At 36.6% G+C, this 26,765-nt stretch overlaps 1 protein-coding gene and 1 non-coding gene across 3 annotated transcripts; one reads left to right on the top strand and one right to left on the bottom strand.

Moving 5' to 3' along the window:
• The first annotated feature begins 4,150 nt into the window (after window positions 1–4,150).
• On the top strand, window positions 4,151–4,232 carry TRNAS-GCU (transfer RNA serine (anticodon GCU)). Its single transcript has one exon. It is a non-coding gene; the product is annotated as a tRNA-Ser (tRNA).
• Window positions 4,233–12,337: 8,105 nt separating this feature from the next.
• On the bottom strand, window positions 12,338–23,721 carry LOC129277372 (coiled-coil-helix-coiled-coil-helix domain-containing protein 5-like). Of its 2 annotated transcripts, none has more exons than XM_054913560.2 (3): window positions 23,577–23,721; window positions 17,348–17,488; window positions 12,338–16,014 (listed from the first exon to the last, which is right to left on the bottom strand). In XM_054913560.2, the coding sequence occupies exons 1-3, from the start codon at window positions 23,657–23,659 to the stop codon at window positions 15,840–15,842; spliced, it is 399 nt and encodes a 132-aa protein (XP_054769535.2). In that variant the 5' UTR covers window positions 23,660–23,721; the 3' UTR covers window positions 12,338–15,839. The 2 variants fall into 2 exon arrangements, with proteins under 2 accessions (XP_054769535.2, XP_063966377.1); XM_064110307.1 differs by lacking the exon at window positions 23,577–23,721 and adding an exon at window positions 19,969–20,125.
• Window positions 23,722–26,765: the final 3,044 nt, after the last annotated feature.

Raw genomic sequence — 26,765 nt, 5'->3', positions numbered from 1 at the left:
GTTCAAGAATTTAGATCACCAAGAATATATAAATTTCATAATGGCAAGTGGGTAAGTAATTTATGAAAAAGTGGTAGGGACAAATTTCCCATAGGCCATATAATAATCAGGAATTTGTATTTTTCTCCTCAGTACCTATTCCCCTGGGGTAGTATTCCAACATAACACAGGTCGCATATTGTTTCATATCCTCATGAAATACCACTATTTACTTTGATATCTTATTGCATATTCATCTTGGATATCTTATCAACGATTTGGTATCCAATACCCCCCCCCCATGTTCTATTCATCATCACTCTTATCACGATCCAAAATCAATTTTATGAAATTCATTTTTATTGTCTATCTAAATTGTTTATTTTATCAGAATTATCATTATGAATTGTAATTATCAATGTTTATTGAAATTACAGTTGTTAATTGGAATTTATTTTTTTTAATTTGAATTATTATTGTAAATCCGACTTGTGAAATTGAACATGTATTTTTATTGTAGCTGAAACTATCTGCACTTTATACGTTTTTTTTTCTTCTTCATTATAAAGTCAATGGCAATTCAGCCTTCGAGGTGTAGTAATTGAATAAACATCTTGAATCTCATGAAAGAGAAATATAATTTGAAGTAAATGTTTTAAAGTTCCAATTATTTTTTTAAAAATATATTTGCATTGCATATTATAAATGCGTTTCAAGTTGTCATTTTTTTTGGAGGGGGGGGGGGGGGGGGGCGGGAATCGATATGTTTGCTCTCAATATGGTTGTGCCTGGGAAGGGGGGGGGGCGATCGCCCCTATCCCCTCAGGATTACAGTCATATTAAACCAAACTAAACTTGCCAGTGAGATAGTCACTAATCAATTATGAAATAAAATTCCCGCCCATCATCCTGAAAGCACCCCACAAAAGAGAGAGAGAGAGAGAGAGTTATATAAATAAAGGGGCAAATGAAAGGAGGGGGGGGGGTTGGAGGATGAAAAGAGAGCTATAATAGAGAGTGGATGAAGAGGTAGATAGAGGGGGAGAGAGGGAGGGGGGGGGGGAGAGTGGGGTGAAGTTAATAATAACAAGTGTAGTTTAAAACTAGAACGTTAGATAGATAGATAGATAGATAGATAGATAGATAGATAGATAGATAGATAGATAGATAGATAGATAGATATGCACTGCAAAAACTCCAGTGTTGATTTAACACCAGCCCGGATTATATATATGTCCACACCAGAGAAGTATACAACACCAGTTCGGAATTCAAACTTATGCTGTTTTAATACTAATTGGTGTTGTACAAACATCTATCTGGTGTTAGACCAAAACGAAACCGGTGTTGTTTAACACTTCTCTGGTGTGGACTGTAGTGGACATATATAGATTCCGGGCTGCATGGTGTTAAATCAACACCAGAGTTTTTGCAGTATATAGATAGATAGATAGTTATGCAACTTGGAGAACACTTTAAAGTATATAGTCTACCATGTCTAGAACAGTGTTATAACAATATTAGTGGAAATGTGATCTGTGTGTCACAAAATTTTAACAACATCAAAATTCACTTACCATTTCCAGTATATAACTATTAAAGGTCGCGATTTCTAGGCCAGGTCCTGATTTTTATCACCCCTTTTCAATAGCAAACAGAGGTATGACTTCCATTGTGGAACGAGTGACTGTTTTTCTCGTTCACTAGTTTATGGGTACATCCATCGTTTTTTATTCAAAATGTTCAATTCTCTGTGGTTTTTTTATACACATCACATAACCAACATAGCGTAATCGGATAGTATCGAGTTATCCTGGTTGTTCTACGTGACGACAGGGCGCGAAGCCTTTCCTTTTCTTGCGGAGATATAACCGCTTAATTCTACGCGTGGGTGGTTGTCATGGAAACTAAGATGTCTGCCGTGGTGAATCCCGTCGACTGGAGGCAAACCGCAGTCCGTATTCCGTGACCCACACGGGACCTTGTCACAACATCTGCTCGATCCTAGAGCGTCATGTTGCTATGGATTTTTTTGTGTTAAACTTTGGAAAATGGAGATAGAAATCTATTAGCCTATAGACTTAAATCTCCATGTTCGGAGCATGAAGGCCCGATTTTTTTGTTCATGCTGGAGAAAATGAAGAAGTGTACAACAAATTTGCACAATATATGAGTTGAATACCCACCCCTTTAAACAATGTTCGAACAAGAGTATAGAAGTGTGGGGAGGCTCAGTGATGAAACATACCACCATCTATAGAAAAACAAGAGGAAGCGAAAGAAAGAGAGAGAGAGAGGGGGGGGGGGGGGTGTATAGGTTATTAATCAGTTAATGATCAACTACAAGGCAGCTGTTTCCACCACCATGAAACGGGAGACATTGCATCACTAGCCGCCTACATGTCAAATTTATTTTGATAAAACGACGATTTGGCTATTTTTGTAGGCTCTGCTTCTTGTCTTTATTCAGATCGTCATGGGACTTCTTGTTCTATGATTTCATTTTTTTTATAATGATTTGAATGTCAAATTAAGAATGTGAATTAAAGGTTGAAAACTAATTAGAATTGACAGGACCCCAGGACTTCATTTTCTCGAAGAGCTGATCCTATTCCTATCTTCCCATGTGGCAGGTCCAACTGAGAGGGGGTGCATTCATTTTTTTATATTTGTACCATAGAGATATATACTAATAACGCTAGAGGGCGTACTTCGTCAAATCGCTGTGATTACGCGGAGACTGGCCGCCATTACTCGATAGGTCTTCGCAGCCTGCCATGCGCGTACAGTACCTATGGGCCATGTACTGTGATAGCACAGAAACGGAACAAAATGATGACATATGAGCGCGAAAGCAAATGGAAAAGTTAAATAGTATTGAATGTACAGAATTACAGTTTAAATCAACAAAAAATCTAACGAAACTGCGAACAAAAATGCCTATATAGGAATATCAATAGCGCATAATAGGCCTATACAGGCCAATGATATACATCCCCAATTGTTTTTGCTTTGGTCATAACATTTCGATACACTAATGTGACTGTTATTTTCTAATGATTTGGAAGGGATGAATATTAAAAATAACATGTAGGCCTGGGCATATTGTTCTAGGGAGTCCTGATTAACAAATTTAACATTCAAGTTGACCTCAGAAATTTAGTCAGGAAAGCCTAACTTGGCCTACAGGCCATATAACAGTGTCTAATGCATATGAGACACTGGCGGATCTAAGGGGGAGGGGGCAGAGCCGGCTTGTACCCCCCCCCCAATTTTGAGAGGCACAGTTAAAATTTGTAATGTTAAATGCCGTTAAACACAAGTGTACCCCCCCCCCCCCCTTGAATTATCCACCCCCGGCTCCCCCTTTTGGAAAATCCTGGATCTGCGCCTGATCTGAGACACAATATTGATAAAAAACACAATTGCATTTTTTGAAATAACCATGATGCTGATCATTCATTTCTTCATTTTTTTGAATATTTGTTATAATTTATTTTCCATATACATGTATAGATCTACCCATATAGAAATCATATGGGCATAACTCCTTTTCCCCATGGATTTATGTCGATGTAACCGTCATCACAATAACTCGTGAGTCATAAAATTACTTTTTATTGATAATATTTGAATATGATCTACGCATTGGTCCAGTTAATTGATGAATCTATAAGTTATATGATTTAGATTTCCAATGTTGGCAACCATCAGATCATTTTACTTACTTTCTTAAGTGCAAATCAATGTAGAAAAGTTTGTTGACAGCAAAATTTTGACCTTTTCTTGTCAAAAGATCAAGTCTTTTGGCATATTTTGAGATCAAGTATTTTGGTATATTATTATGTAATATTCAGAAAATAGTATATTTCACTCTTTCCCGGCATGTGCATTCATTTTCTCCCTTTTTCACTTCTTAGGGGAGGGGATGGAGTATGGCCCACTTAAGCCCCCCCCCCCCCCCCATCTGAACGCCAGCAGTGGTAAGAACTATTGCGTGAAGATCAATGGTCAACCGCTTGGTTAATGGGTGATCTGCACCTGCGTGGGAATTGCCTGAATATTGCGCAATACCTGTGTGTTGTGTGGTCCAGTCGAAATTTATGATGAAACTGACGTGAAATTTGATGCAGAACCAATTAAAGAGTATATGTCTTAATAATATTTATCTGACGAGGTGGCCGAGTGGTTATGGCGATGGTTTGCTAATCCATTGTGCTCTGCACGCGTGGGTTCGAATCCCACCCTCGTCGCAAAAGAACATTTTAATGAATTTCATTTGAAAATGTTGACACCATGAGTTCTTTCTGATTGATTGAAAATTAAATTGAGGCAAGCGATTTATTTCATTTTTTTAATCACATGAATGTCACGAGTAACAAGGGTCTCTCGTTCAAAAAGAATGATTCAAGTATTAAAGGAAAATAACATCTTCAAATATTTGATGAAATAAAAGGTATCAGGACAACTACCCCCTGGACAATCACCCCCCGGACAACTACCCCCCGGACAATTACCCCCCTAGGACAATTACCCCCCGGACAATTACCCCCCGGACAATTACCCCCTGAGGACAACTACCCCCCGAGGACAATTACCCCCCGGACAATTACCCCCCGGACAACTACCCCCCGGACAACTACCCCCCGGACAATTACCCCCCGGACAACTACCCCCCGGACAATTACCCCCCGGACAACTACCCCCCCGGACAATTACCCCCCGGACAATTACCCCCGGACAACTACCCCCCGGACAACTACCCCCGGACAATTACCCCCCGGACCACTACCCCCCGGACAACTACCCCCCGGACAATTACCCCCTATATAGACAAAGGGAGTGCACAGAGTCATACGTCGGCCGTACGTTTGACGTAAGAAGTACTCAAGGCATTCTCGAGTATCTTGGAATCAAACGTACGCCGTAGGAAAGCTGTAAAATTGAGCTCCATCCATAGGCGGATCCAGGGGGGGCGAGGGGCCCGCCCCCCCCCCTATCGGCAGAGCAAAACAAATGAAGAAAAAAGGGGGGAAAGAAAGAAAAAAGAAAAAGAAGGGGAAAGAAAGGAGGAAAAATAAGAGTTAAAATAAGAGGGAGACGAGTGAAAAAAAAAAAGGTCAGGGGATGACTTGGAAAATGATAAAAAAATATATTTCATGTCACTATATTAATTTTTTCGCTCGCGCTTCGGGCTCGCATAGCCTGTTCGATGAGATACACATCTTGCTAAATAGGCTGATATGTAGCTTGAAATGTCAAGTTTTGAAGTCGATTTTACAAAGCATATTTCAGCTCGGACATTATTCATAATTTTGTTTGATTTACAAACTGATTTTTAAGTGCTCTGTTAAATGTCCGTTTTATGGTGTGAATATAACTTGCAGCTTGCGCTATGCGCTCGCATTATTTGATTTGCCAAATTATATAACAAACTACTTAAAACCCCCCTTTTATGACAGTTTACCAAAAATTTCGTCTTACGATTTGCGCTCGCATTTTTGTTAAAAATATATCAACTCACATATCCTATTCATGATTACAAAAGTGCTTAAAATATCCAGTTTTCAGGCCTCAGTGTCAACACATTTTACTCACTCATTTAGGCTTATTACATTAATAAATATGATAATAAAATTTTCATGAATTCTTAATGACTAAATTGTCCCTTTTCAGAAAAGAATATCGACAATATCACAGTTTCATATGTTTCATATCGCGCTCAGGAAGAGGAATAAGAAAGTTGTCATCATTTTCATATGATGACAAAATGTCCTTAGACCTAGAATGTCCAGGTCCTAGGTCAAAATAATAATGAAGATATCAGCTCGCGCTTCACACTCGCATCATTTATTAAGTGCTTTCCACATCCACTTCACAATTTCCATTCACAATGCTTTAGATAGTGCTCAAATTCACAATTTTCATACCGGAATATCAAGTATTTTCCGCTCGCGCTTCGCGCTCGCATTGCTTTTTCGATGAGATTAATATCATGCTCAATATAGGCTGATATGGAGCTTAAAATATCAAGTTTCGAAGTCAATATACAAAACATATTTCATCTCGGATATCGAGCTTTCATTATTTTTTTAATTTACAAATTGATTTTTCAAGTGCTCTGTAAAATGTCCGTTTTATGGTCTAAATATTAATATTTTCAGCTCACGGTGTTCGGTCGCATTATTTGATTTGCATAGGCCTACTTCTTTATAAATTCTTACAAACCGTCCTTAAAATGCACCTTAAACGAATTGTATACTATCATGATTGCCAATTTGTATAGAAAAAACACTGTATTTGATTATGTCATATTGTTTACAATTTAGTAAATTTGGTACTTAATTTCCTTCTTTAATGTTTAATTGCTTTCACCCAAGAATAATACACACAAACACACCTTGTAATTTACAAGGTGTTCTTGTGTGTATTATCTTTGCATAAAGTTTTTTAGCTAACTGTATTAAGTTATAAAGCCACATCTTAATCTGGAATGTGCACCAATTGTTTCATAATTCTTAGCTTCTTGTTAGTTGAACTGTTAAAAAAACAGATTTATAGGTCTACTTGACAGTGTTAGTGTTCATAGTTGCGTTATCGACTTTCAATTTTTCTACCTATTAAGGTGTTTTTTTTACGTTTTATCTATTTGCCTGATTTCTTACCTGAAATTAAACCCAAAATAAATATTTTAAAAAATCAGATCAGTTGGAATCAGGGATATTCAGCATATGTGATTATTATGACTAATCGTGTTCAATTGTTCTATGAAAACTTAGAATGAGGGCCAGTTTACAAATTTTCTGATGTATATATGCATAGCCAAACGGGAGGTTTCGGGTGCAAGCCCCCCCCCCCCCCATTTTTCATGATGCAGAAGGCGCCGCTAAACAAAAACAAAAAAGGAAAAAAGAAGAAAGTGAGAAAACAGGAGAAAGAGCAATATAAAAGAGAAAGAAAAAGTTATTAAAGTAAGATAAAGTAGAAAATATTTCGGAAACCTGTGCCACCAACCAAAACTTACAATGGGTCCCGCCTTATTCTAACATTGATGCTGGAGAGAAGGGGGGATTTTCTGAAGGTAATTGTCTGGGGGGTAATTGTCCGGGGGGGTAGTTGTCCAGGGGGTAATTTTCCGGGGGGTAAATGTCCGGGGGGTAATTTTCCGGGGGGTAATTGTCCGGGGGTAGTTGTCCGGGGGGTAGTTGTCCGGGGGGTAGTTGTCCGGGGGGTAATTGTCCGGGGGGTAGTTGTCCGGGGGGTAATTGTCCGGGGGGTAGTTGTCCGGGGGGGTAATTGTCCGGGGGGTAGTTGTCCGGGGGGTAATTGTCCGGGGGGTAATTGTCCTCGGGGGGTAGTTGTCCTCGGGGGGTAATTGTCCGGGGGGTAATTGTCCGGGGGGTAATTGTCCTCGGGGGGTAATTGTCCGGGGGGTAGTTGTCCGGGGGGTGATTGTCCAGGGGGTAGTTGTCCTAGAACCGAAATAAAAACATAGTGGGAGTCACTTGTCAGGTTAAGAGGCACCTCTAAGCATTTAATAAAGATTATTGCCGCAGGGCAGTCTCCAAATATGGATCAGCATAGCTGCCATGATTGGCAAGTATATAATGATTTGAGAGGGTAGATTTTTGAATTTAGAAAAGGTGCACCCAAAGCAAGGGGTGGGATTAAATGGGGACTTATTGTAAATATTAAGGGGAAAGGGGTGCTTGGTTCTAGGCATAATTTGCAATGAGCAGGATTTTATATTTGCATCCTTCTCTCTTCCGTCATTTCCGTTCATCTCTTTGTCCCCTCCGCCATTTCCTTTTGTTCTTGGCAATTCTCTTATTGGACATTTAATTTGCCCCCCCCCCTTCTCTCTCTCTCTCTGCATGTGCATGTCTCTTCATGGTGATACATGATAGCACAGTATAGAAAAGTATGGACACATGACATACACATAAAATGAAAACTTTTTCTGATTTATTATGTATCATTAATTAACAAACCCTTAATATTCCATTGAAATCATTTTCCATTGACGTATCACCATTCCAGGTCAAAATGAGAGTTTATCATCAAGAAAATAAAAAACAAACATAAATAATGACTTTAAATTTGCATTTTCCTGGGAGCTGTTATTCTTTTTACCCAATTTACTCTTTCATTAATCTTTTAATAGTCTTAAAACCAGCACCATCGTGAGAGTAGAAAACAACTCAAATAGGTATCCCAGTTCAAAGTTAAAACAATTAAAAACAATTCATCATGCAGTTGTACAACATTTTGTAATGTACAGGAGGCCTAATGGGGGAAATTATGTTTACAGTATTGCCTTGCAAATAACATGATAAACAAATTACAATGCGTGTTTAACGCAACATAAAAGAGTTTCTCTTTGATTTTCTGGAAAATCTAGATTTGACCCCCCCCCCCGGCTGAAATAATATACTGATCGGCTGAAATACTCTGTTGACATATCGCTGGTGTTTAATCCTTTGATTTGACAAATTATGTGAACAAATCAAAGATCGAATAATAATTAAGGTATGGAAGAAGGAGGAGAGGAGAAGAAACAGAGCGGGTGTGAGTTATAATTATAATTTGTACTATACTACAAAGAATATTATTACTACAACCGAGTGTAGAAAACCAATTGATAACAAATATCCTGAGATACATCTATTGCAATCTTAATAAAACTTAAAATAAAAAAGTTTTGCAAAATTGTGAGTACAAAAACCAAACATATTAAGCAATAATAGGCCTATTGTAAAACTGACAAATACTTGGAATAAGATAATACAATTATTGTTGGCTGTTGAGTTATCCTAATTTTAACCTCAAGTGATTTTGATTGTGAATTTTCTTCCGGGTGCGTATGTCACTTTAATTACACCCCACCCCCTAAAAAGCGAATAAAATAAACCGATTCTAACTTAAATAGAAGGGTATTAAAAGCAAAATTTTTTGAACAATTTCATTTTCGGTGCGATATAGGATTGCAGATTTAGGGAATTTATCATGTTCCTATATGAGAAAAAAAATTAACAAGTGCACTGAAAACCCAATATAGTTTTACCATTGATGGTGTAACGGGAGGCTCACCATGATGTAAAATTAATAAGATGCCCTTTAAATACTCTATACTTGCTAATAAAATAGTAATCAAAGATCAAAACACTTATACAAATTATTGTACATTTAAAACAAACTAGTATATACTTCATACAAATTAATGCAAGTTTCATGCAGTTGGTCATTTATGCTCAATTTTATAGGCCTACTGGTTTTTTTACGAGATAAGAATATTCATCTGTAAAATTGTAGGGCCTATCCGATATATATTACTTTGTATTATGTTTGAATGAAAAAAAAATGAATTGAGGTGAAGTGAAACGAATAGAGTTGAAATGAATTAAATTTACAAAATTATATCCATCATAAAAAAAAATGGTCATGAGAACACGGAATCATGTGGACGAAGGAATGTACCAAAGGATGATGTATCATTAAAGCCAAAGATAGTGGAGCGTTGTGGCCCAGTGGATCAGTCTTCGGACTTTGAAACAGAGGGTCGTGGGTTCGAATCCCAGCCATGGCGTAATTTCCTTCAGCAAGAAACTGATCCATAGTGTGCTGCACTTAACCCAGGTGAGGTAAATGGGTACCGGTAGGAAGTAATTCCTTAAAAAGCTGTGTGTGCTATGAACGCCTAGCTTAGCCGGGTAATATAGGAGCGCCTTGAGCACCTAACAAGGTGGATATGTGCGCAATATAAATACCCTATATTATTATTATTATTAAAGATAGGGAAGTCCGGAGAAGATGGGCTAATTCACTGTCTTTTGAAATGATTGTCAAAATTTACTTTTAATGTTGTATGTTTTATTTTTTCTACTTATTTATGTCATATTATCAATACTGTTATATATTATTATCTATAGGCCTAATAGGCATCAGTGGCAGGTAATCGTAAATGTACTGTATAGAGAATTTCATCCCGAGAATCCAGATAAAAAGACAAATTAATAGCAGAATTCCCATGTAATCACACTAATAGTTTATTGAGATACCATTTGTCTTTCATATTTTCAATTGTAATGAGGTTGGATTCCTTTCTTCAAGATAAAAGCCGGAGACAGCATCCCTTTTCTCAGCGTAACAACGTACGAGATATGGGTACATCCGGGTACTTTTGCGAATCTAGACCTATCGAGCAATGGCCGACCATGCTCCGCGCAATCACAGACGTTAAGTACGCGCGCCTATGGCGACTCCGCACTCTAGCGTAATTAGTATACATCTCTATGATTTGTACGCATTGATTTTGATTTTTGTGTTCTTCAGAAGTGCTATTTCTGCTTTATATATCCTCTCCTCTTCTCCTCCTTCTTCTCCTTAAAGGGATGGTCCAGGTTGAAAGTATTTATAGCTTTATAAATAGAGTAGAATTCACTGAGCAAAATGCTGAAAATTTCATCAAAATCGGATAACAAATAACAAAGTTATTGAATTTTAAAGTTAAACAATATATTGTGAAAACAGTTGTCATGAATATTCATTAGGTGGGCTGATGATGTCACATCCCCACTTGTTCTTTTTTATTTTATTATATGAAATTAGGTTTATTCAAATTTTTTCCTCCAAGAACTAGAAAAATTAGATTGACAACTAATTCAGTGCATTAGATAATTATTGCTGCAACTTATTTCATTATAAGTGAGACATATTATTCACACAAGTATGAAATAATGAAAAAATTAGGATTTTATGTAATAACATAAGAAAACGGAAAGTGGAGATGTGACATCATCAGCCCAACTAATGAATATTCATGATGACTGTTTAAAAAAAAATATTGCTAAACTTTAAACTTCAATAACTTTATTATTTGTTATCCGATTTTGATGAAATTTTCGGCATTTTGCTCTGTGAATTCTACTCTATGTATTAAGATATAAATATTTTCAGCCCGGACCATCCCTTTAAATCTTATGTTTTAACCTTCCTCTCTTTCTCCTTCTTCCTCTTCTTTTCATCCTCCTCTATCTCCTTCTTTCATTTCTTCTTCCTCCTCATTCTTAAAGGTCAAGTCCACCTCAGAAAAATGTTGATTTGAATAAAAAGAGAAAAATCAGACAAGCACAATGCTGAAAATTTCATCAAAATCGGATTTAAAATAAGAAAGTTATGACATTTCAAAGTTTCGCTTATTTTTAACAAAATAGGTAGATGAACGAGCCAGTTACATCCAAATGAGAGAGTCGATGATGTCACTCACTCACTATTTCTTTTGTTTTTTATTGTTTGAATTATACAATATTTCAATTTTTACGAATTTGACAATTAGGACCTCCTTGCCTGAAGCACAAAATGTTAAAATAATGGATTTCCACGTTTTTAGGGAGGAATGAAACTTCATTTCACATGACAATGACGAGTAAATCAAAATATTTCATATTTCATATAATAAAATACAAAAGAAATAGTGAGTGAGTGATGTCATCAGTTCCCTCATTTGCATACCGACCGAGATGTGCATATAACTGTTTTGTGAAATGAAGCGAAACTTTAAAATGTCATAACTTTCTTATTTTACATTCGATTTTGATGAAATTTTCAGTGTTATGCTTGTTGAATTTTTCTCTTTTTATTCAAATCAAGTTTTTGTTGAGGTGGACTTGTCCTTTAATGTTCTCCTTGATATTCCTCGTATCCTTTCTCTCATCCTCCTCATCTTCTTCTTTGCCCCCCCCCCCCCACCTTCCAGTCCAAACCCCCAAAGTGGACGAAAACGATTTTAATTTTAAGGAATTTTAAAAATCCTTTTGCACCAACAAAATGGTAAAATCAGGGAAGAAATTAATCATGAAAACAATACAAAACTATGTCCTGAAAAAGTACCTTCTCCCAAACATCTTCATACAGTTTTAGGTGGTATATGTTTACACTGTAATAATCAGAATGTATTCTTTTGAATACTTCGATTTGTGTCAAAGTATATGTACAGTACACCTTACGACTGCAGTGAGTGAATGCAAATCAAGAAGTCCATTAAAATCCATCACGAGTTGCAATAAGTTTCATTGCAAAATATGGTACCTGTACAATTAAACTAACATGAAAATTGATGCTGAACAGTGTTTCTATTTTGTAGAATTATGTACTTCATCTTTAATAGACAAATATATAATTTTACATCACAGACTGCTTATTCGAATGCGAACATATACCACATAAAACCACATTTTTGAGAGATTAACCTTTTGGAAATGTATGTATCATTAAATCATTGATTTACGAGGTGCAAAGCTTTCTATCTTACTATCAATATTCAACAAAGCAACAGAAACAAGAACCAATACAACATTAATTTCTTCACAATAAAGAAGTTATAATTGATATAAAAATACTCTCATGTATGATTGCATATATTGCAGACACAGGTCAGTGGACAAAAGTCACCTGACAAACAAATGTTTTGCAGTCATAAAAAGAATACCTGTACCTTGATTCAAAATAAGAAATCACCATTACGAAGACAGGAACCTGATTTTCATCAGTTTGATTTCACAGCAAATCGTATAAATTAATATTACATAATAAACTTGAACGTTGCACTCACTGTCAACAGTGTGAAGCAGTATTCCTTAATAGAAACATCAATCAATAGAAAATGAATTCATATCTTTGGAATCATGATTGAAAATGACAAAAAAGTCACAATAAAAACATTAAAAGGGATATCAAACAAACTCACTTACATCTATTCAAATGTCTGGATACTCAATTTTCAAGTCCAATGTTTATTGGAGTCTTGTATCAATGTGTTAAATAATTGGGATTTCTCCTCTGCTTAATCACTTCATCTATGAACTCCCCTCTCTCTCGCCTCTTCTCCTTTCTAAATAGTGTACTTTGTTGGCAATTATAAATAATTTAATTGCACTGTACACTCTCAGCTTTGTCTTGTCTTTCCCAAGGTCTCTGTCAAATTCAAATATCAAGCTAAAGATGGATGTTTCCCATGATTTTGTTTGTGTAATTCTCCAGAGTAACCGCCGGACTTGACCTAGTATGCCGGCACAACCCCTGATTGAAACTTGGATCAACAAGTGGGTCTTCACAGAAGACTAGCACATATAAAACTTTGAAGCGTAAATATTCACATCTGAATAAACAACAACAAAAACATGTTGTTTTATCTTCAGTACACAAGTATTTGTAGGCTGCACATTCAGTCCCTTTACCTTGAGTGAAGGTTTTGCACAGCAGACTAGACTTGAATTTATCCTTGCCTTCGAAACCTTTTAAGTCCATCAAGATGGCAAGAGGGGTGTTTCACAAAGAGTTAGTGTGTTCTAGATTCCCACTTAGTTTTCCAGTTGCTTGCAGTATAACACATCATCGCATAGGTCAAATCATGCTCAGAGGATGTGAACTACTAGTCTGCAGGCGCAGACCCTGATTGAAACTTTGATCAACAAGTGGGTCTCTACACAAAGACTAGCACATTAAAAACTTGCTGTTTCAATTTACACATGAATCCATGAAGAGAGGGCCTTCAGTACACTAGGCATTAATAGGCTGCACATTCAGACCCTTAACTCGAGTGAAGGGTTTGCACAGCAGACTAGTGACTGCGTATTAATCAATGAGATTCCATGTTATACACTGTTTATCATATGCGTAACGGTAGGCCTACTAAGCATGACTTTAAGTCACACTTAAGAAATCTTTGTGAAACACCCCCCCTTCCAGACCAATCATTTGAAGCTAATATGTTATTTCCAATGACATACCATCAGCTGATTTGGAGTTGGTTTCATTGGTGTAACTGTAGCATTTCCAAATCAGTCGGTTTAAGGAGACCCAATATCTTGTCTCCTTGAAGTTCTGATTTCAAGCTTACGTACATGTATGGACCCCAAGATTCCGAGTTTTTAGAGAGTTATTTAGTACTTACATGCCGTAGTGCTCAAAAGTTAGTGAACCCACCAGAAAATGAACATATTTAAAGTATTTAAGCTCTGCCATGGTTTAGATATTTAATAGTGAAGTAAGGTGATAAAATATTACATTCGATTAAGATCGTTTCTCTAGGCTCGCCAAACATGGTAGTGCTGTTGTCTACATTTAGCACTGAGCATGAATTTTAGTTTGGGTTCACAAACTTTTGAGCACAGCTGAAGCTATTTTACATCTTACACTGACTTAATGCTCACACCACCCATCATCAGTACACACTCTAGTCAGAAGGATTCAAGATGGGTCCAATAGGGATTACTATGGTCGGAGAGTAAGGAGACCTTCCTCACATTCATTGACGCATCAATCCGAATTATCCTTCATTGTGAAATGAAGGTGTTGATCCTAACATTACACGGACATCTTGTAAAATGTTGCCTCACATTGATAACACATTTCCAACAACCATCTAGATTTATTTACATCAGAGATGTGGCACTGAGACGATCCAGTATCAAACTGCATAAAAATGCACCTAATCAACTCCCAGTCAAAGATTCTGGAGTGGCACCCTTCTCCTAGAGGTAATCTGGGCCCCCTTGCATAAAAGTTAATAATATGGTAACTTTGCCATCCAATGGTAACTACCATGGTAATGCTGAATAACAGCCAATCACAATCAAGGATTCCATGCAAGTTACCATTGGATGGCAAAGTTACCACAATGGTAACTTTTAAGCAACCGGCCCTGATAACATGGGATCTAATAAAATTCTTTCAGTTCAAAACTACCATGGTATTAGGGCTCAGTAGCCAATTAAATTCGAGTTTTCCATGGTATTTATCATAAAAATGAAAGTCCAAATGTAGTGGGGCCCAGTTGTTTTGTCATTGAAAGTATCACCTAGGAGAAATTTAAAACCCTAAACTGGATGAATGTTAAGAATGTAAAATGAGAATTTCTCAATATGAGAAAAAAGAGATGATTTTTTTTACCACTTCATTCCCAATCGTAAACACCTGTTTGGCCAGCACATGATATTTGTAACAGTCAGGGGCCGCGGAACGGTTTTCAAAGTGGGGGGGCTGAGCCAAAAGTGGGGGGGCTGACCATGCAAAAAATCACAATCGGATGGTCATTTTTGCGTTTTTGTACACGGTTTTGGAAAAAAGTGGGGGGGGGGGGGGGGGCTGAAGCCCCCCCAGCCCCCCGGTTCCGCGGCCCCTGACAGTTACTGCAGAATATTCTCCAGCACCAGCAAGCAATAGGTAATAAAGCTATTGACATTCATGTAGAACTGCATGACATTGGGGCATATACAGGTAATCCTTTTATAAGGTTGACCTTCCATATCCAATTGAATAATCACCAAAGTCAAAGCATTTTCTTTAAACAAGATAATGCTAAACACACCTCTCCTACGTCGAATTCCTAGACAGATAAGTCATAATTTTACTATATGAGACTTCATATATTCAGTATTGAATTTAATCCAAATTTGAATCCTGATCCTTATGAGGATGCCATTGAACCATTCCCTCTTAGAAAGTTTACTCCCAGTGGTAATTCACCCTCTGGATTTATCACTTGGCACCTCTGCAAAATACTTGATCAGCTGGAAATGTGAGTTTCTGATTCTTCAAACTGTTGTTATCTTCAAAGTGCTCTGCAGCCTATATCGAAGATGACATTAAACTTGCGTGCACATTATAAAAGAGTGGGGTGTATAATTATTCAAATAGTTTCACAGGAGACTATGGACATTGTCAAGTGAAACTACATTGATGGCTTGATTGGGAGTTTCTTTTATTCACAAGAGGATTGTTCTGATTCATCAAAATCCTTGAGTGGAATCATTACCAAGGTGACACAGTGAGGTTTCCCATCGGCTAGAATACAGCAATCATCATGACTTTTCTACATAGGCATTCTGTATCCTAGAGGCTGTCTTCTCTGCACAGTCCATGAATTGGTGGAGTGGCTTCACACACTTGGTGACATCCTGTGGGTTCTCCTTGAGACATTGGTCGTAGACCTGGTATTCCCTAGCACAATCATGCTGAATCTTCTGGACAGCAGGACTGTGCAAACAAATAAATAACAAAAATAATAAACATCCTTAATAATAGTAATGTTTTATTTACGACATGTATCCACTTTAGTTTATATTGGATAGGATTAATAAATTAATCCTAAAATGGGTGTTTTGGTAAATGATTAAATGTTATTAATGTGATTGTTACTAGTAAATGTTTAGTGATTGTATCAAACCAACTGAGCTATTTTTACTTCAAATACAGCAACATAAAAAAGGTTTTAATCAGGCAGTGTCATTTGCCCCAATTTGGTGCCAGGACAAAAATATTTATAGCTCATTAATATGCAAATTAAGATGATTAGTTCTGACATTTCTAATGGATAATGCCAGTCTACTCTAGATCTAGTAATAGACATCTAATCATGTTGCTTTACATTAAAAAATATAATTGGAATTATAAAGGTGGTCTTATTTACTCCTATCTCTCCTAGCCCAATATTGAAAAGTCATCATTGCTTTATTTCAATTTGTCAGTGATGGGTGTCTTGAGACATACAAGGCAGTGAATGTCTTGATGCAGGACAAAAGCACTTCTGTCTTGGTTTCATCTGAGACTTTCTGGAACCGAACACTGCTTCTTTATCAAATCAATCAATAGAGTACCGAAGTGTGACATCAGTTGCCATGGTGTCATGGTGGGCTGATTTGATTTGTCTGTACACTTTGCAATGCCTTTGGCCCGTCTGAAAAACAAGTTGCAAGCAATCAAATTCCAATAGCAGCCATTTTCTTCTATGAGAAACACACAATTTAATTCGGCGGGTTCATTTGTTTAGAACCAGGCGCCATGACACCATGGCAGCTGACGTCATCATTTTGGTACTCTATATGATTACTATTCCAAGAGCGGCCCTACCAAGTTATATTCTTATGCTGCAGTCACATCAGCAAAACCCACCCTAAACTGGAAATAACATATCATAATGGTTGGTCCAGTGAGCATTTCATGAGAGGATCTGTCAGACGTTTTTGCATTTTAAAAAATACTTTCTTCCTTGTTCTTTCTTTACTAATCCATGCTGATAATTGCCCTTTCGTTTTGATATTAATTGTGCCATTTTTATATTGTCAATAATCCAACTGTCATGGTTGCCATGAATTAATATAATAAACAAATAAATTCTATTTTACATGTAGCTGATGAGCCCTGTTTCATCAGATGATTTCCATAGTAAATGTTCTCAGCCAATCATAATCAAGGACTTTGTCAGATATGACAACTTGTCGGATGAAAAAAGTTGATGAAATGCTCTCCTGGGGTTGGTTCCGACAGTGTGACCGTGTCAAATTGTACAGGCCACATAAAGGGTTCTTACTGATTACTGGAGCAGGCGGAAGCGGCTTCACCAAGGTCTTTGCATTTGTTCTGCCAGTTCTCTGGGTACTGGGCCACACAGTTACCGTACTCCTCCAGCTCCTTACCGCAGTACTTGAGGACAAGTGTCACAACAGCTTCCCTGGATAAAAAAAAGAAGATAAGTTCAATTTACCAGTCTGGTTTTCCTCAAGGTTGACCTTGGTCTTATACTTGGCCTTGGGCTTATCCTTGGCCTATGTGGTTGGATCCTAGTTCAAAAAAAGTAATTAATCATTGGGTCGATTTTTAACTAATATTTGACAATAAATTCAATTTAGTACGGTATGAATTTCAGGTATTATTCCAAACAATAAAAAAAAAATTAAACATCAGTGAGGAAGAGTCTACTGTTGACGCTGAAATTCACTCACTTTTTTTCCACGTAAGGAGGCAGTAATCAATTGATGGCATTATGGGATAGGATTTTACATAGAGTTTACTATAGGTTCTAGTAGGATCCATGCTACAGGGCAGATAATATGCAAGAGGGTAGAGGTGATATGGCCCTATGGCTATCTGATTGAAACATGCAATTAAAAAAAAAATCATAATTCAATAAAAATTATAAATGATTACAGTGTAATGAGTAAAGAAACACCTTACAAGTTGGTAAGCCAAACTATTTTATCTAAAATTCTTATATTTTTTCAACTAGCAAAAAAAATGAAGGTACTTTTGACAAACGAGTGCTTACATATGGCCTTGGCCTAGGCCGAGGCACATCCTGGTACTTGTGGTAGATATATTGTTTAATAAAATATAGATCAGGAATGTAAATAAATGGGGGAAAAAGGGCCAATTATAATATTGAAATATATCATGTGTATCCTTGTAGCTAGCATATAGACAGCTGGCAGACGTCTGTTTTGAGGAGTTTTTTAACATTTGTAATTTTTTAAAAATGTCTCCTCGTACACAGACGGCTCCCGATCGTGCACCCGCCATTAGGGGGGGTTCACAACGCAAATCCCCCCCGACAGGGCTCACAGATTTTTGTCTTTATTTCATAAAAATATATAAAAAGGAACTGTACCCCCCAAAAAAATTATTATTCCGTATTGACCTGCAATGCACCAAAACGGGACAAAATAAACTTAAGAGGAAAAAAACTGACTTACTTCCCACTTCCCTGGTTTATCCAACTCAATACATAATGTGATAAACATATGGCCATTGAGTCCCTGTACAGATCGAGTTAGAACTTCGGTCTCTGTAATTGGTGAGTGGAGCCAACGGAGTTCAGCAGAATTACCAATATAACAGAGACCAAAGCTTTTGATCTACAAGGATATGTGCTCAAGGCCTTGGTTCACGTTCATGTTCTGGATTGTGTGGCAGTGTCCAATATTAGTGCGTGTCCATACTTATTCCATATCTTTAAAATCTGACATCAACCTAAACTCTAATTCCTAACGTTACATAAATTACTTTAAGATGAACTCTAAAAGTAGGCCTATTCATGAAAATATTGTTAAAATATCAGTAAATTTGTCATCTTTATTAGTGCCCGATCTAAAAAAAAAAATCGTACTTTCTCAACATGCAGATAGGAATTCCTCATTTTGCAAGCAAGAATTAATTTAAACACTGTTAAAAATGATATAAAAAAGAACTACAAACTGATCTTGAAGTAACAATAACATTCGTATCTGACTTAGTTATGCTATTTTCACGTTCTAGAAACAAACTATCTGTGTATCTAACATTTGAGATTGGCTTTGTGTTTAAATCTGAAAATCTGAAGAAACGGCAGATTTTTTCAGTCTATTGCCTTAGCTTACATGATCTGTCTAACTTTAAAACTTAAAGCTAAATGAAAGTGGTTGCAGTAAAAAAAAACTGATTCGTAAGAAAGTCTGTAAAACCAAGGTTAAGAATAAGTATTACTACCGTATATATCATCATGGATCTAGATCTGGTACAGTTACATAAATTGAACTTTGTGAAATCATAAAATCAAAGCTGAAAAACAATTACACTGAAGATCGCCAACACAGACAGGCACACGTGGGACAGTGTAGATTATATTACTAAAATAAAGACCCTATATGGAAGTGCCCGAATCCGCTCTTATTTCTCAGCAATTACACAATTTCTTCCAGAATCCTTTGGCACATAGGCCTATTCTTTATTCATGTTATACCGAGGTTATTTTACCCGACTGCTAAAAAGCACGAATGCCTGTGAGCAAGCAACCAGGGGACCAACGTCTTAAGGTCCTCTCCGAGGGACCTGGTAATGTGGATAAATGCCTTACCAAAGGGCACTAGCGCACCACTTGGGAATCGAACCTGGGTCACCGGAATCCGAAACCCCCGCTCTACCTAGTCTCGAGGACTCTGTGAGCATATTTTCTATGATTTTGATATTGTCATAACTCACGGAGTCTTGACAAGGCATCCTATCTCAGTGTGGAGAAGATACTAGTAGAGAAGGGAATTCCCTTCATATTCAACATTAGAACTAGTGGTCCATTTATAGACTAAAATTTTATTAAATTGCATACCCTTATACTCCTAATGCGTGTAAAGGGATCATAGTTCCCCCCCAAAAAAATAAGAAAAATTAGAGTTTTCTTACCAGACCGATGTCATGTATCCATATTGTAAACACTGCGATACAATAGCCTGACCCTTGAACACGCTTTGATATGACTTACACGTATGTACCACATACGTAGCGGCACTGGGAAGTGCCGTTTTGAAAAAAAAATCATAGATTAACAAGTGGAATGCCTCTGGCCGTCTCACCTGCTTCACGCGATTCAATATAGCAGCAGTGCTGATTTTGAAAACTACTATAACTCACACAAAATGTTAAGTGATACTTGGTTACTCTTATTTCCATGTTTTATGAACTAGACCCATACACTTATAGAGATATGATGGTAATTCAACAAATACCCCCAACGTGGACAAAGTTCATTGACCTTACATGACCTTTGACCTTGATCATGTGACCTGAAACTCGCACAGGATGTTCAGTAATACTTGATTACTCTTATGTCCAAGTTTCAAGAGTAAGATCCATCAACTTTCCAAGTTATGAAGGTAATTCAACCAGGGTTGGCGCGTTTTAAACGGTGTGTTTTAAAACATGTTTTAAAACGCGTTTTAAAACACCCGTTTTTTTTACAAAAAAAACATGTTTTAAAACACCTCATAGACTTGTGTGTTATAGATATGCATGGATGTGATTTTACATGAATTTATTTTTTATACTTTTGTTTCTTAATTGGTTTATTATTTTCTTCTAACTAAATCTCTTTCACAACGCCACTCTTTTTCTCCTCTCTCGTTCCCCCTTATTCTCCCTTTCTCCATTGCTTTGTCATGTTCCTTTCCTCCTGTTCAATTGTGCACATCAATCCATATTTAAGATTATTCTCATTTCAACAAACATCTGAGTGTTGTGCTCACTTTTAGACAGGGAAAGAAACACTATTTAAAATGAGCTCAAATATGTAATAGTAGTACTTGAATGAAATGGAAGTGTTGCACAAACATAATAATATTTTGCAAATAGACTGTATAACTGACATTGTAACCTTGAGGTACACACGAAAGTAGGTCAAACTTTGTGCTTCGTAAAAGATTAAGAAAAGTAATTTAATGTAGTATAAAATAATCAGCTAGCAAACTTTTTTTTCCTCCCTGAACATGTGTGGAACTACCATTGTTTTAACATTTTTTGGTTCAGTCAAGTTGGTCATTATTATCAAATCTGTAAAACTTGAAATATTGTATTGTTCAAAAAAAAAAAAATAATGGACATTATCAACTCTCTCATTTGCACATCACTGAGTTGTAATAAATGTTTTGTGAAAAATAAGCGAAATTTTAAAATGTCATAACTTTCTTATTTTACATCTGATTTTGATGAAATTTTCAGCATTAATGGCCCCCTTAAAAATTTCTATGATAAATCCATAAGCACAACAGGGCCACGCCATATTGTTCAAGACTATTTTTTGGATACATGCATGGATATGTGGTTATGATATTACCATGGAGCTATCAACACATTAATAGCTCAATGATAATACAAGTGCATGACAGACCAGAATTGCTCAATATCGTGATTTCATGTATAAAGCCAATGCAAATTTTTCGCCAACATTTTTATCTGTATCAATATTTGTACCTTTTGTTAATGATTGGAAAATTATTGCCAATAATTTCCATTAAAAAAACGATTAAAAAAACACAAAAATAACCACAAAACTGTAGATAAGAAATATGTAAAAAAAAACCAGTTAAAACAAACATTAAAAAAACAATTTGATCACAATTCCTCAATTAAAGAAATAAGCATTTCAAGGGCCTAATATTACGGATTTAAACCCAATTTTGTATTTCATGCACTTATGGGTACCCGGTAGAATGTAAAAGTCATTGTAGCTTGTCCAGTACTGTGTGCGCCTCACTGGCGACTGACTTGAATACTACCCAGGGAGTGGAGGATGTGCATACATTTTGTGCGGGAATGACTGATTGAATCCGTTGACTGTGGTAATAAATCTTTAAAGTGCTTAGACATGTCGTTCCGATGTATTAAGCGCTATATAAAAGCGGACTTTTATTATTATTATTACTTAAAATTGGTATAATTGATTCAAATGAAATAAAGCATATTGAGTAAATGAAATTAAGCATTGAAAGCCTATAGTCTATAGATTATGTCATTTTCTTACATTGTGCGAATTCTTCTCACCCCCTAGATTGACAAGACTAAAAAAAACCTGAGACTACATCATATGTATGAGGAATAAACTTATGAAATGTCAACTTACTTTTTCGGCATTCAATTTCCTTGATTTAGTTATTTGGGAGAAAATATGAACTTTTCTGTTGGAAATTCAGTAACAAAAATTGTAGTCATCTCTTACTTACTCCAAAAATGTATTTAAAACATCAAGAGCTTAAATCATACTGTATTAAGAGTACAATTTAATTGATTTACAGAAAATTACATCGTTCGTTGGAAAAAAAAAACGTTTTAAAACGATTTAAAACGTTTTAAAACAATAAAAAGCGTTTTATTTGTTTTTTTAAATAAAAAACGTTTTTTATTACAACCCTGAATTCAACAGATAACCCCATTATGGCCAAAGTTCATTGACCTTTGACCTTGGTCATGTGACCTAAAATGCGCACAGGATGTTCAGTGATACTTGATTACCCTTATGTCCAAGTTTTATGAACTAGACCAACACACTTTCAAAGTTATGGCAGTAATTCAACAAATACCCCAACTTGGCCAAAGTTCATTGACCCTAAATGACCTTTGACCTTGATCATGTGACCTGAAACTTGCACAGGATGTTCAGTAATACTTGATTACTATTATGTCCAAGTTTCATGAATCAGATCCATAAACTTTTTTAAAGTTATGATGGTAATTCAACAGATAGCCCCAATTCGGCCAAAGTTCATTGACCCTAGATGACCTTTGACCTTGGTCATGTGACATGAAACTCAGGCAGGATGTTCAGTAATACTTGATTAACCTTATGGCCAAGTTTCATGAACTAGGTCGTATACTTTCTAAGTTATGCTGTCATTTCAAAAACTTAACCTCAGGTTAAGATTTGGTGTTGATGCCGCCGCCGCCGTCGGAAAAAGAGGCGCCTATAGTCTCACTCTGCTATGCAGGTGAGACAAAAATGTTTTTTATTGAATCATAAAATGTAAATATTGATTGTAAATATTTTTTATTATAAGAATAATTATTTACAATCAATATTTACATTTTATGATTCAATAAAAAACATTTTTAATCTATGATTTGTTTTTCTCAAAACGGCACTTCCTAGTGCCGCTACGTACGTGTACGTCATATCAAAGCGGGTTCAAGGGTCAGGCTATTGCACCGCAGTGTTTACAATAAGGATAAATGACATCGGTCTTGTAAGAAAACTCTAATTTTTCTTATTTTTTGGGGGGAAACTATGATCCCTTTACATGCATTAGGAGCATAAGGGTATGCAATTTAATAAAATTTTGGTCTATAAATGGACCACTAGTTCTAATATTAAATATGAAGGGAATACTGAGATAGGATGCCTTGTCAAGACTCCGTGAGTTATGACAATATCAAAATCATAAAAAATATGCTCACGGAGTCCTCAAGACTAGTGAGCTATGACAATATCAAAATCATAAAAAATATGCTCATGGAGTCCTCACCTGGGGGGGCCACTTCCATTCACGAGTGAATACCATGCGCGACCATGGGGTCTCGAAAAGCACCATAAACACGCAATTTCCATATTCTGAAAATGCACCCCTTAACAAGTATTGGCGTGTGAAACCCTACCCTTAACAAGTATTGGAAACAAAATATAACTCTTGGCAAATATTCCCTGAAATGAACCCCTAAACAAGTACAGGAATGTTTTATTGTTACTGGTCCTTCGGTCGTCGGCTTTAACCTTATTTGGTTTAGTAGGACCCCACCTTCTACACCTCGTGCAAATCGGACTCTAAACACAAAGTGTTGGGGCAAAATGGACATCCTTTATAAAACATTTTAATTTTGTTTTATCATTCCCGCAAATCCGACCCTAAACACGTAATTTTCCTAGCGAAATAGACACCCTTTTTTCATTATTTTTGTGTTTTAGACACCCTTTTCACGTTATGTACGTAACGTGCCCTATCGTGAAAAGGACATCCTTTTCACGTGTTGTTTTGGTCGCGCATGGTATCCACTCGTCAATGTAAGTGGCCCCCCCGGGAGTCCTCAACTCAAGACTACGCTCTACCAACTGAGCTGTCGCACCTCCCCAAATACTAATAGTAACAGACACTTCGGTGGCCATTATATTGGATTCTGTAAAAAGTCATTTTGAGATCGTTACCACAACTGTTATTTATCTTTAAAATTTAACTAAGTCAAGACTCTTTCTCAGTTACTCAGTAAGACCCTGGATAGATGCTGGAAAAATGAGCCAATAAAATATGACTACGAAAGTCCTGTTCCCGGAAGTGAGCCAGCCATCTTGAGGAGGAAAAACCTAGAGCTGAATACAGAGGCATAACATGCCTACATTCAGAAACTTCCCTAGGTATCCCTAGGTAGGTCACTCTAGGCGACACCGCAATACTTACCCGTGTTAATAAACTGGGACTCCACTCACGCGCATTTGGGCCGCCCTAGCTTAGAACTAAAGTTTATAATCTAGATATTGTTAAACTATACTACTAAAACACATTTTAATAAATAGCTTGATACTGTTTGATAGGTACTCACCGGTTCTTTTGTTGCATTTTCAGCCCAATTCTCACAATTCTTGGGAAATATTCGCGACAAATCCTGTCGCCATAGACAGCTACATGTTTATCTTTATTTATAAATGGAGCGCCCTTTACGATAGTTGTTAATGCCGCGGAGAAATCGTTAGGCATTTTGGCCTGTGTTCAAGGCGTAGCTGTTCTATTTTTTTTTTAATAGGTATTAGATCGAAATCACAGCGAGTATTTACACTCTTCCATAATGATTCCGAAGGGAGGCGCAACACCCCCCACCCACATGGGCGCAAATTCCAGGGGGACATGTCCCCCTCACCTAAAATAGTAAGGGGGGCACATTATATGAAATGTCATCCCCCTACTATTTTTGGTCTTTTCATTCAAAATCGAAATAGAATATGTATTTTGGAAGAGACGATCTTACTTTTGGGGTGCCCTTTTTTTTGCTTGTTTGCTTATCAAATTTCTTTTGGTCAAGATTACCTTCTTTTTGGGGTGATAAACCTTCTTTTTTGTTTTTGTTTGTTTGTTTTTTGCTTGTCAAATTTCCAGCCCCTGGTCCCCCTACCTTTGGGGAGAGATTTCCGCCCTTGCCAAGTAGACATACTCTTAAAATTATTTGCGAATCTGCACGGGCGTCGGGGGCTGGGGGTGAAGAAAATCGGTGAGACGAGAAAAAAAAAACTAGAAGGGAAAAGAGGACAGAAAAAAGTGAATGAAAGAAAAATTAATGGAAAATAAAAGGGAGGAGAAAATAGTGAGAAAAGTGATGGGTATAGGTCGAGATATTATGTGCCCGTGCAAAAAGAAATGAGCAGAGGTTGAGCTACATGTTGTCTGTTTGGGCAAATGTCTGTCTGTTTGTTGGAGTGGCACCTGTTGCAAAAATTATTGAGCTGATGGAATCAGAAAGTTCCAACTGCTTCATGTCATACCGACAGTGACAGGATTAAGCGGTTGTAGGTATAAATCACGCTCTAAAACTGTGTTCTTTATTAAAAAGTTGTCCTTCATATTCATTTTTGCAAAAGAATATAAAGTTTTCAATCAATTGTCTATAGTTATCCTGTTTATGATAAAAATACTTAGAAATTGGGTTAGGTTAGGGTTATCAAATTATCAGGGCAGAAAAAATATTTTTTTCTGATTTTGCGCCTCGAGCTGGCATTATTTGATCTGTGAGATTATGTTTTTAATGACATTCATTCTATTCACAGCAATATATTATTAAACATTGCACACGCGCTGCGCGCCGCATGAATTATAGATAGGTCTATATCAGGTTAATAACTTACCGCTACACACTGATCATGCTAATACTGTTTTGTAAATTAAAGGGGAATTTCACCTTGATATTGTGAAAATATAAGAAAAATAATTTCAAAATATCGGTGAAGGTGTTATTTAAAAAAAAATAGGAGTTAATAAAATTTTGAATGCTTGATTTGTGACGTCATAAACGAGCAGTTGCTCTATATTCTATGTAATATAAAATGCCAAAATTTCCCATTTTTAATGGTCCGTAATTACCCACTTTTTTCTTTTTTGGAACGAGTATGAAGTTATCTATTAATATACTGAATGTACAATAAAAGTCATTATCATGTATTTCTTGACATTTCATTTACTTTTTTTACCATAATTATATCCCATAGCTGCTCGCATAGACCTGCGCCGTCACAAATAATTTTCAAAAAATCTCACCTTTAATTTTTTTTTTTTTTTTGGTGGGGATGGATTTTCCTCGAACGCATACCAATTTTTCAAAATTTTTTGTTTTGTTATATTCATAATAAATTTTAAATGAATTCGCCTTTGCACTACTTAATTTTTTTAAATACAAAATAACAAAATTACATCTAGTCATCATCATCGTCACCAACTTAATTCTCATCTTCATCACCACTACCACCATCATTATCATCATCATCATCACCGCCACCATCAGTAGCGTACCGTGAACCGGAGGAGACAAAGCATGGGGGGGGGCACTGCATTGTCCGTGAACAATGCTGTGCCCCCCCCCTATGCTTTGTCTCCTCCGGGTCACGGTACGCTACTGGCCACCATCACCATCACTATCATCTTCACCAAGATATTTTTCATCATCATCATCATTGCCAT

This window comes from Lytechinus pictus, chromosome 15 (genome assembly GCF_037042905.1).
Source record: "Lytechinus pictus isolate F3 Inbred chromosome 15, Lp3.0, whole genome shotgun sequence".
NCBI lineage: Eukaryota > Metazoa > Echinodermata > Echinoidea > Temnopleuroida > Toxopneustidae > Lytechinus > Lytechinus pictus.
This window is presented reverse-complemented; position numbering and strand designations above follow the sequence as displayed.